This window comes from Python bivittatus, unplaced genomic scaffold (genome assembly GCF_059951505.1).
Source record: "Python bivittatus isolate LINGU-HERP-01145 unplaced genomic scaffold, Pbiv_v1 ctg000840_np1212, whole genome shotgun sequence".
Classification (NCBI taxonomy): Eukaryota; Metazoa; Chordata; class Lepidosauria; order Squamata; family Pythonidae; genus Python; species Python bivittatus.
This window is the reverse complement of record NW_028277113.1, coordinates 16,471,461-16,483,903: the sequence shown is the minus strand read 5'-3', so window position 1 is coordinate 16,483,903 and position 12,443 is coordinate 16,471,461. Positions and strand designations below refer to the sequence as shown.

At 40.1% G+C, this 12,443-nt stretch overlaps 1 protein-coding gene across 2 annotated transcripts in view; it reads right to left on the bottom strand.

Moving 5' to 3' along the window:
• Positions 1-5,268: 5,268 nt before the first annotated feature.
• PHACTR1 (phosphatase and actin regulator 1) overlaps positions 5,269-12,443 on the bottom strand; it is a 243,949-nt gene continuing 236,774 nt past the window's right edge. For both annotated transcript variants that reach the window (XM_088130728.1, XM_088130729.1), the window contains 2 exons: positions 10,911-10,987; positions 5,269-8,666 (listed from right to left, as the gene is read on the bottom strand). In XM_088130728.1, coding sequence (XP_087986854.1) covers positions 8,651-8,666; positions 10,911-10,987 — 93 coding nt within the window. In that variant the 3' untranslated portion in view covers positions 5,269-8,650. The remainder of the gene's footprint in view (positions 8,667-10,910; positions 10,988-12,443) is intronic.

Here is a 12,443-nt window from a genome sequence, read left to right as displayed (position 1 = left end):
TGAGCATGACTTCTGCAGTCTTAAATATACATTTTTCTGAGTAAGATACAGGACTGAATATATAGGCTTCTGAATGAAACTGATTATCTCAATCTTAATTTCCATTTTGGAACTGAGATCCTTTTGATCAGGTAAACAACTTATTCTGGAAGGAGGTCAAGAAGATTGTTCTAGTGCCACTGGCCACTTTTTAATAACATGAGTTTAGAAAACAAACTATCAGACTGGATCAGACCAGCCTGAAATCTCAGCAATCTTCTTTCTTCATACGAGTTCATCCAAAAAGGAAGGAAATCAGAATTTTTGCTATTTTGAAGTAATTCATTTAGCAGCATGCTGTTTATGAAAGAGGAATTAAATTATAGCCTTCAGGGCTATTAGCCATTGATATCCTTCATAAATTTGTCTAGTGCTGGTAGTCCTCATTTAATATCCACTCATTCAGCGACTGTTTGAAGTTATAACAATGCTGAACAAGGGGTACTTACGATGGGTCCTCATAGTTGTGGCTATCACAGTGTCACCACAGTCCTGTGACCATGATTTGGGTGCTTGGCGACCGGCTCGCAGTTATGATGTTGCAGCGTCCCACGATCACATGATCACCATTTGCGGCTTTCACTGTTGGCTTCCAACAAGCAAAGACAATGAGGAAGCCAGCAGGAGACTGCAAATGGTGATCTTGTGACTGCAGGATGCTGTGACCATGCAGGATTCACCTAACAATGGCAACGGAATGCTGGAACTGCTGTTGTAAGTTAGCATGTTCAGGAGGCATGCCTTACAACCATGTTGCTTAGCAATGGAGTTCCTGGTCCCAGTTACCATTGGTGAGTGAGGACTACCTGTAGTCCCTAAATTGGTGGTTACTAGTACATATTGGTTAGCAAATTTCATAATTCTGTGAGACAAAATGCCCCAAATTTCCATCTCATTACAGGAGACATAATTTCTTTCAGCCCATTATACAGTGCATTCAGAAAGTATTCAGACCCCCTTCCCTTTTTACAATTTTGTTATGTTGCAGCCTGATACTACAATTGTTCAAATTCATTTTTTTTCTCATTAATCTACACTCAGTACCCCATAATGACAAAGTGAAAACAATTTTAGAAATGTCTGTAAATTTATTAAAAAGGAAAAACTGAAATATCACATTGGCATAAGTATTCAGACCCTTTGCAACAACACTTGAAATTTAGCTCAGGTGCCTCCCATTTCTCTTGATCCTTGCTGAGCTGTTTCTACCCCTTGATTGGAGTCCACCTGTGGTAAATTAAATTGGACATGATTTGGAAAGGCACACACCTCTCTATGGAAGGCCTCACAGCTGACAATGCTTACTGTATCAGAGCAAAAGCCATGAGGTCAAAGGAACTGCCAGCAGAGCTGAGATTATTGCAAGGCACAGATCTGGGGAAGGCTACAAAAAAATTCTGCTGCACTGAAGGTTCCCAAGAGCACAGTGGCCTCCATAATTCTCAAATGGAAGAAGTTTGGCACAACCAGGACTCTTCCAAGAGCTGGTTGCGTGGCCAAACTGAGCAATTGGGGGAGAAGAGCCCCCAATAGTAAGAGAGGTGACCAGGAACCTGATGGTCACTCTGACTGAGCTGCAGAGATCCTGTGTGGAGATGGGACAAAGTTCCAGAAGGACAACCATCACTGCAGCCCTCCACCAATCTGGGCTTTATGGCAGAGTGGCTAGACGGAAGCCTCTTCTCAGTGCAAAACACATGAAAGCCCGCTTGGAGTTTGCAAAAAAGCACCTGAAGGACTCGCAGACTGTGAGGAACAAGATTCTCTGGTCTGATGAAACCACGATTGAACTGTTTGGCCTCAATTCTAAACGTTATGTCTGGAGGAAACCAGGCAGCGCTCATCACCTGCCCAATACCATCCCAACAGTGAAGCATGGTGGTGGCAGCATCATGCTGTGCGGGCGTTTTTCAGCAGCAGGGACTGGGAGACTGGTTAGGGTTGAGGGAAAGCTGAATGGAGCAAAGGACAGAGATATCCTCAATGAAAACCTGTTCCACAGTGCTCAGGACCTCAGACTGGGCTGAAGGTTCGCCTTTCAAATTGACAACGATCCCGAGCACACAGCCAAAACAACACAGGAATGGCTTAGGGACAATTCTGTGAATGTCCTAGAGTGGCTCAGCCAAAGACCTGACTTGAACCCTATTGAACATCTCTGGAGAGACCTGAAAATGGCTGTCCACCGACGGTCCCCATCCAACCTGATTGAGCTTGAGAGGATTTGCAAAGAAGAATGGTAGAAAATCCCCCAATCCGGGTGTGCAAAGCTTGTCGCATAATACTGAAAAAGACTCGAGGCTGTAATTGCTGCCAAAGGTGCTTCAACAAAGTACTCAGTAAAGGGTCTGAATACTTACGCCAATGTGATATTTCAGTTTTTCCTTTTTAATAAGTTTACAGACATTTCTAAAATTCTGTTTTCTCTTTGTCATTATGGGGTACTGGGTGTAGATTAATGAGGAAAAAAAATGAATTTGAACGATTGTAGTATCAGGCTGCAACATAACAAAATTAAAAAAAGTGAAGGGAGTCTGAATACTTTCTGAATGCACTGTATGAGGAATCTCCAAGATGGAGAAAGCTAGCTCATTGAAACAGAGAAATATTTGCAGGATTTTTTTTTTAAATTTCTGTAGAAATAGATAAAACATAATTGTCAGAAATGTGTGCTACTTTTTTAATTTATGTTTTGTAAGTTGTGCCAAATCTCACTACTTCCAACACACGATCACATCGCTTAGTGATAGCAATCCCTGCAGTTCTGGTTGCCATTGTTAACTGAATCCCACTGTTGTTAGGCGAGGAGGTTTGCCAGCTTCCCACAACCAAAGTCACTAGGGAAGCCTGCGGGAAGTTGCAAATCCCAGGCCGGCAGGCAGGTAACTAGCTGCTGCTGGGTGGGGGAGGGAGCAAGTGGGGTGTGGAGATGCAGGAGAGGGGAAAGGTGCGCAAGAGGTGGGGGAGGGTGCAAGGGGGGGCACAAGAGGTGCAGAGTAGGTCAGGGAGGGTACATGAGAGCGCTAGAGGTGTGGGTTGGGGAGGATTCAGGGGGATGTGTGAGAGGCGCAGGTTGGGGAGGCTGCGCTAGAGACATGGTGTGGGTCACGGAGGGTATGAGGGGGTGCACGAGAAGTGCCATGCAGGTCCAGGAGGGTGCACAAGGGTCCGTGAGAGGCATGGTGCAGATCAGGGAGGATGTGAGGGGGCGCACAAGAAGCATGGGTCAGGGAGGAAACCTCTATTTTCACCCACACTGTACTTCAAACTGTTTTCACAAAGATACTTTTTTTTCCTTGGTGTCTGTCATGATCTGTAATAATAAGTGGAAACCTGTCCAGTCTCTTTACAGAGACTTTGGGCACAGAATGCTCCCTTTCTATTAGTCTAGTCTCTCTAGAGTATGGTATTTTCTTTTAGATTTTTATTTTTGAAGCTAATTTGTAAGCTGCTATATGACTATGATCTGGACAGCTCTGTAATCACATTCCATGTTGAATATCTACCTTTTCATACTATGTTTAAAAGTAGCTTTTGTTTTTTACATTTTACATTTTCTGTTTTTAATAAAGTTCGGTTCTGTATATCTCCTGTGGGACTGGTTTGTCTCTCAAGGGGGGAGGAAGGGCTGAATCCTCTAGCCACCATTGCTGTACCCTATCCAGCAAGGAGATGGCACTATGTTATTTCAACTTCTGTATTTTGATATTTTAAAAGGCAGCAAAGGAGGTGACAGCCTTTTCCCTTCACACAGACAAGGAGTTGCATGCCAAGTGAGGCAACCCCTCGCCTAACCCCATAAAATGGATTGTGGCAGCAGGAATTACCAAGCCACTAACCCAACAGAGGTAGGACCAGAGTATAAATATCCAGAGGCCCTCTGGAAGAGGTTTGGGACCTCCAGCCGTCAGCAATTCATTATAGGCTACCTATAGAGAATAAAAATGTATTGCCTTTCTATTCAGTATGCTTAAAATGCTGATTACTTTATGATTAAAGTAGCATCGATGCTGTAAACAATAAATTATTTCTGGTAATGGCTTGGTCTCTTGTTCTTTGGCTCTTATTTTCTTTCACAGCAATGCAAGAGTACTCACTTTTTAAGTGTGAATTACTTTTAAAAGTAAGGTGCCAGACTAGTAAAACTTAAATCTTTTTTCAGGGGCAGACTGTTCTGTTTAGTGTTCTGCAGAAATTTTCACCTGAACAAATCATCTTTAGATTAGTGTATAAAAAGCTGAGAGAAGCTTTTCGCAATGCTCAGAAGTCAAATGTTGCTATGTAAATGACAGTGGAAAGCTCATCACTCAGTTTTGCATAAAAAGATTAAGAATGGAAAGGCTTGTTTTGTGGAGTGTGTTATTAATTCATTCAGCGACAGACTCTTCAATCAGTAACCGTTCAGGCCTGAGAGGCAGTGCTGAAGGAGAAATCTTAGCAGAACTTGACAAAATCAATGTAATCACTGCAGGTTTTTTTTTTCAATGAATTGAATCCACAGCTATGATTTCTGAAGGACTGGAAGGAATGAAAAGAAAACCCAAGATGTAAAAAGGATAAAATGGGATTGCTTAGTCTCAAAAATTGACCAAATGGGTTGTTGCCTTGTAAGAACATGGCTCTTTAGTTAGGACAATTTGGCATTTAATCCAGCCTTTTGTTTCCAGCAGCTACCATGAACCCATAAACCAGAGATGAAGACAACCCATGCCCTGTTTCTTTAAACGCTTTGCGAGCAGGAAAAACACAGCAGCTATTCTTTATACTGACATAAGGAATACTACCACTAGGTGCCAGACATGAAGTACAGCCCTGATGGTTCCAGAAGGTTACAAGGAGCCTACAGCTATTTTAAACTTATTTTCTATTCCCTGTGTCAGTAAGTTAAACAAGGCTTTCTCCCTGGGATTACATATGCAATGTGTGTAAGAGCCCCTTAGCCTGCAGAACTCAAAGAGATGTCATTTGGTCTAATCCTCCTTTAATGTCACCTAGTCCTGAGTGACCATCTCTGCATTCTAGGTGGGCAGGATGCAGTTCTGCAGAGAACAAGGAAGACTTCCTCAGAGCATTTAGCCAGCTTCATTTGGTCCTCTGCCTCTAAGCAATACTCTCTTTGCAGCTTAGTTTTTGATTGTTGCGTGTCTCTGAATGTATAACAGACAGAAGAAAGAAAACCAGAACATTTTTTCTTTGAAACTGTTTTTTAAAGAAACTGCATACATCCAAGACAATTTAAATACCATGCAGTTTCAGTATGTACAAATTGAAACTCTAAGATGTAGAGATTCGCTTTAGTGTTTTCTCTAGATATTTACATTTTATCATTGTTTTTCATACAGCCATAATCTGTTAAATTACAATACTGGAAGATCACAGTCTTGACTGTCACCACATTCACTCCTATACAAAGACAAAACTATGTACATACACTTGACAGGAAGAGAGCCCGGGAAATGTACTGGTTTCAGAATAACTTGGAGAGCAACTGGAATCCCATTTCTAGTTCTGCAACCATTAAATTAAACTGCCTAATCAAGCTGGAGATGGGTCTAACTTGCAACCCTGTGTGCCTTTTTCAAGATTTGCAATCATTACTCTTTCATAGACATTGAGGGGAAAAATGGTTCCTCCAGGAGTGGAAAATTGCAGATGTTTGTGTGAAACCTTCATGTGAACAACAGAGGCTTAGAAAGCAAAGATAAATATAAGCTGAATATGCTAGGAAAAAAGGACTTTTCCTTTCTCCATTTATATGAAATATATCTTACTCAAGCCCTGGTGAAATGAATGGGAGGAAGGCAACAAAAATACTATGTTTTGCCCATCCCCACAAATTTTGGTGGTGAAAAAAGTTAAATTTGGCATGGTAGTGAGGTACACTCCATTATTTCAGCTGACGCTGTGTAGGAGGAACAGCAAAGAATTTAGCTGACTGTGTTCTAGAAAGACCAAACACCATGCAACCTTCAAAAGTAAGCTATTTTTCACCAGAGCTTCAGGGAATAATCAGTTATTTAAACATTGAGTTGGTGGGACTCCAGCTGATAACTTCTACTTTTTGAAAATGGATAGAGTTTTGCTCAATGCAACAATTTGCTTGTATAGGTGGTAGGGATTGGTATGAAACCTGAAAAGATTTGTATGCAGAAAGCAAAAGCACTCTCTTCCTCCATTTTGTAAGGTAAACTATATGGTTCCGTTGTATGCGTGAATTATGCCCTATCTCTTGACCACATCCGTATCCCTGCACAGAAAGAATCAAGGGGTTACTATTCCCTGTGTCTTCCAGCATGCACAAAAATGCTTTCGCTCTTATGGAAGAGCGACCTGGAGGATGAGCAAAGTGGAGTTAAAGTCATCTGGAACTCCCATTTAGATGTGCAGACAGGATCAGTTCTGCAACCCATTATTTCTTCTCAAAGTAAAAGAAAGAGGAAAAGGGTGGGAGGGGGAAGAATAAGACTTTGAACATTGGGGAGGAGCTTCACTCAAGGGTTGGTGGGCTGAAAGGCTGGTATGGTGGGCAAGAGGTTCTCCACCCTTTCATAATGCTATGGAACTATGACAGATAAAGAACTGGCTATATTAAAATGACAGCTTTCAGGGTATGAAAAACAGGCAGCTTGTCCACCTTAAATTTGCTTTGTGCAAACTGGGCAAATGAATTAAAATTTTCACTACCCTCCCATCTCCACAAACCTAGCAGTTCACCCTCTACATGCCCACCTACTTGATCTGCTGACCATTAGTGGTGTCATAATCTCTTTATTTTTTGCAGATTTTTTTAAACAATACATGTCCTTTTATCTAAAAACAAAGTACTCTATTACTTCATCTCATCTTTTTCTTGTACTCAGAATAAGATCACTAGACAAAACTATTCTGTGTAAGGAAAAGAGGATTTTTTTTAGTCTAGTTTAATGACTTCTTCAATGGAATTCTGAGGATTGTAATGGGCACTGCAGTGACTCAGGTTTTATTGTGAAGAGAAACCTGAATCACTGCAGTCACCCATTAAAATGTGCTTTCATATACATATTTTCCAAAAGAAAATCAATCAATCCAATCACTATGGATTGGATCCAGATTTAATCATAAACAGATGAAGCCCACTCCAATCAACTGAAGTTAAGTAGCCATCACTTTAGAGTAGACCCACTGAAATCAATAGAACTTAAATCATTGCCAACCTAAGCCCCATTCATTACAGGAGGTCTCCTCTAAGTACAACCACATTTGGGTCCCAGATTATACTCTTACACCAGTGAAAGTCTGAGAATTAAAGCTGCCATATCTATAATGATTTGTTTGGGATGGGCAAAAGGCTCATTTTCTGAAAGAGGTTGAAGTTTCTGGCTAAAAGGCATAATCAGATATGTTTAATTTGAACTAGATATGGATGCCAGTAGGTATCACCAAAGTGTTTTGATACAGTGGGTTCATAATTCTTTCCAATGTGCAAAGATCATCTTATTTTTTAAGATAAGACCAATACCTTAAAAATAAAATAATAAAATAAAATATGATGATGATGATGATGATGATGATGATGATGATGATGATAATAATAATAATAATAATAATAATAATAATAATATCACACCTCTAGCCTTTTGCCAAATCCTTTGGTTCTCAATTTAAGACTGAGCCATTCACAACAGCATACTTCGTTATTTATATCAAGTAGCATTCTACAGAATAGAAATCCCTGCTGTTAAAAGAAAAAAAAAATCAACATCCAGGCATACAGCATAAAGTCAACTCTATAGTTCTCTTTAGCTCATGTCTTTTCTGTCTTGCACGTTAGAGAATTGGAAGAACCCATGTAAAGCTGACAGGCCACTTGGCAGAACTGCTAGGCTATCCAACTGCTACACAGGACCATATGAAACATGAAGTAGTTAGCAGGGCAGAAGGCAGCATGACATGTTCCACGGTAAAAAATAAGCTTGTTATGAAAAGTTCTTGTATCTTGAACTCTTCCAAATGTTACAGCAAAAGAATCATTCAAAGGGAAGAAATGGATAGCGAGGAATCCTTCTTGGTCCTGTAGAAAACAAAAGGATGATACCCAGCCAGCCCGAAGATCCTCCTGGGGTGGGGCTTGGAAAGTCAAAGAGGAATGGATCCTTGGAGTGGGATCTTCTTCCCCAGCTCACCCCTATCATCTTTCTAAGGTGCTCCGTACAGAATGAAATGTTTGGTAGAGATGTTGATCCAGAACAATGAGCTTGTGTCTAGCAGAGCTTCTGCCAGTGGCAAATACCAAGGGCCTCAGCTTTCTTCAGAGATGAAAGAGGACTGAAGGGATCTGGAGAAAGACCATTTGTGTGAATGGCTGGGGGAATCCACACAGCAGCATTTAAAATATAAGTGCCAACTCCAGGCATGATTCTTGCCAGGATAGTCTCAGTTGCCAAATGTTGTGCCAACAGATTATATGGTGAAGTTCTTCCCAGGATGAGAAAACTCATGTTTTCTGCATGTTTTTATAGGTTTTAAAAAGGCAGTTCAGAAGATTTACCACTGTACGTAACAGAGAAATGAATGAGATCAGCACTTATGGTTCTTTTCCGTTACGTTCTCAAGACGGCCACACATTTAGTTCCTATGGTCTGTGAAACCTAAAAAAGTGAAGAAAAAAACCCAGACAAATGAAATGGATTATTACCAGCATTAGCACCCATACTCAGAAGAATCAATGTGACAAAAACAAACAAACAAAAACTGGCTTGTAGTAGTTAAAAAAAAGGAGGTCTATTTAGTATAGTGCTTTAAGTAAAGGATGTGACAATTTTCTTGCCTCAGAAAATGGCAGAGACTCAGACCATAATAGGGCTGACTCTCACAGTAATCACTGACTCAACAAGCTACAGATAGGACATGTGAGAACATATAGCACTCGTGTAAATATCATACACAAAATAGCCTTTCCCAACCTGACATGCCCCAAATAACTTGAAGCTGTAACTTCCATAACTCCCAGCCAGCAGTCCCAACATATCTCATGGATGCCAGGCTCTAACAGACCCTCAAATTGGAAGGCAGGGCATAAATCTTATCATGAATTTATGGTAAAAGAATTTGGTGAGTTATTTTTGTCAGGTGATGTAAATCTGAGGGTCCAGATGAGGAACAAGGAAAAAGCAAGAGAAAGGGAACTAAGGAGAAGCACAGTATAATATGGAAACAATGTGAGGATTAGGTAAATAGGAAGCAGTTGTTGAACGTCTAATTTATATCCCACTTTTAATCACATATCTCTGGATTGCTTCACATAATGCAGTTTGCAGAGTGAGGTTCTTCCCACTCCAGGTGGTAGAAGAGAAACTTCTTTCTCTCTTCTACCTACCAGGACTTAATGCATTTCCCCATGGAGAAATGCAAGACTTTCATGTCTGCATATTATTAAGAGCAGTACAAAGGCCAGGTTCAGCAGTGGAATCTTTGGGGCATTCTAGAGAACCTCCTAGGAAGAAAGCTCTCTCCATCTGAGGCATATGAACCAACAACTGAAATGCTAGATTCCTTCAAGTACTCAATAATATGCTTCTTCCCTGCATACAGAGTATCAAGTAAACTCAAGCCCACTCACGTAGGGCATGAGAAGGGGTAACCAAGCATGGGTGTGGCTAGCGCCCTGAAGATGCTCTATAGGTTAATAATTTTCATTTACCATCAATTCCTTGGAATATATTATACATTATCCTTGGAGCTGTGGTGTAAAATCTATACTCAACATTATGCTTTCCAACATTATGCACCTGGCATAGCCACCCCTTGGACAGTCAGACATCATGCTTTGGCTAGTCTGGGCATATGGCATCAAAAGTAGGGACCAGAAACATGGTCCTGCCTTGTCTTTAATATAATCCTACTTGCTTTAAGAGTTTTGTCAAAATGTAGAACTAAGGCAAAACTTAAGGTGGGATGGAAGGGCCATCTATGGACAGAGGTAAGCAATCTGGTGTCCTCCATATTCTACTAATCAGTTGCTTGCTAAAGCTAATGGGAGTTAAAATCCCTGAAATTTGAAGATATCCAATTATATACTTTTGACTGTTTGGAATCAAGAGACTATAACGAAGTTGAGAATACAGATTAATTCTGTTTGAGGGAATATAAAGAGGGCAAACTGTCATTCTTTCCTCTTACAATTACAGAGTGAGAGCTGAGCTTTGGTGAAACCGTAACACCAGTATTCAAAATGTGAGGCTAGAATGAAACAAACAAAACCCTAAAATGTTTATACATAAAGAAAAAAAATACATTCAACAACTTGAAAATCAATATTATGAAGTTCAAATCCACAAAGAATTCAAGCCCTACTGGTTTCATCTTGGCTGAAGCAAGAACTTCTGTCCAAATAAATAGGAGTTAATGGAGGAAAAATAACCCAGTTAATGTGAAAAAATAATATTCTTTGGATATTTTGTGATGCAGTGTGGAAGGAACATCAACAGTTTCAAGTGCAGAACATGATTCCCAGACTGGCTAAAGCATTTCTAGGAGATCATTCACTATGTTAATACTGGTTAAAATGTTGAGATGGGGCTGGTGACTCAGGTTCAAGGCTACCCTCAGCCATGACAACACCTTGGGTGATTTTGAGTCTGTCTGTGTCTCTCAGCCCAGCCTATCTCAGAGGTTGTTGCTATGGGAATAAAATATGCTGCCTTGAGCAGGAGAGAAATCTAACAAATAAGATAAATAAATAAGAAATAATTTAGGAATGGCCTCAAACTTGAGTGGTTTTTAAGTTTTTTTTTTAAAAAGTAGCCTGAGCAAAATATGAGGTAAATTGGGCTAAAAAGCTGAGCTGTGGCTGGTTTTTAGACTAGATTTTGTTTAAAAGAGTATTCTCTTACCTTGTTAAATGCCTGCTTAATTCATGAACTTCCATTTCAGTGCTTTTAAATTCGTTTAGCTCTTTGCGAATTGCTGCCTGCATGTGACAAAAGAATGAGCACATTACCAGCTGAAAAGAAATATGTGAATAAAACTATCAATGTAAAAACAAAAATTGCGCCATTAATGAGAAAGCAAACAATGTGCAGAACTTTCAGAGATGAATAGTGCCTTCCAAGTAAATAGAACTCAAGATATTCTGTGACAGCTTTGACATCTTGGTAGAATCAAATAATATTTACAAGCATAATATGCCGCCTTCCAGATCCTATTCATAATTGCCACAGTTTAGCAAGTCTTTCCCGCAACTCTGTTATACATGCATGGACCCAGTTATTTGAGACCTTCCAGATCACTAGATCATCCCATGATTTTACAATGAATCTTAAGTTATTTTTAGTTGTTGGGGGTTTTTTTTGTCAGATCTAATCTGATATTCATAGTGCTATAATCATGGGCTTACAGTATCTATATCTAGAGCTTGCAAAGGTCCTCAGTCAATCAGTGCTCACCCCTCACTGCCTCCAAGCTGACCAATTCTGAATGCTTTTAAGCTTACCAACAGGTCTCTTGCCCCCCCCCCCCCCGGCCAGGCACTGGGACGTCAGTTGGCAAAAATCCCCTCATTTCCCCTCCACAAAAATAAATCAAAATGTCTTGCTGGTGCACTCCCCAGTCCTTGCATTTATCTCAATATGTTTGTCCTCATTGGTCTGATAGATTATAAAAATTTCTAGGAGGCTGAGAGATGATGATGGAGGCTGAGTGCTTTTTTTCTTTTTCGTTTTGAAAAGGAAACAAATACTTCTACTTCTGCATATGTCAGCTCCATGATGAAAAAGTAAGAGGCATGTTCAAACATTGTTTACTGTGATGGTGACAATAATATATAACTAAATGTGCATTCAAAAGCCTTTCTGAATTAAAGGACATTTAACTATGAACAATATGTTTGCAGACACCAGAGCGTTTGGAGCCCCACGAATAACACACACAAAATTCTACAAAGGGTGCAGGAGAACGTTGATTACAAATATTACAGTTATTTTCTAGATTCTGACAGAAATGAATTTTTGAAGTGCTACAAAGGGACAAAAAGAGGAAGGCAATTAAGAAAACAGGACACTTGATGGGCAGGAGAAGCTTAGCAAAAGTTCTTAATGTCATAACAGTGTTGGCAATATTTGATTTTGGAAGAAAACATCCCTCCCCCCCCCCCGCTTTTTATCATTTAAGAGAAAGCAGCGAAAGTGAAGAAGAGGTAGTTGTAATCAAAGCATATGGTTTTAGTAGAAGCAGGCTGGAACTGCATCAACTTTTTTAGCTGCATCATACTGCTATCTCATTTTCTTTATCTTCTTTACTTTTTAAACCACTTTTCAAAGTTTTTTTTTTTTAAAAAAGAATACCCATTCCAAAGAAGACAAAAATTATTAAACACAAAAATAGCAGATGCCCTGCCGTGCAACACGGCCAGGACTATGAGCCAGAGT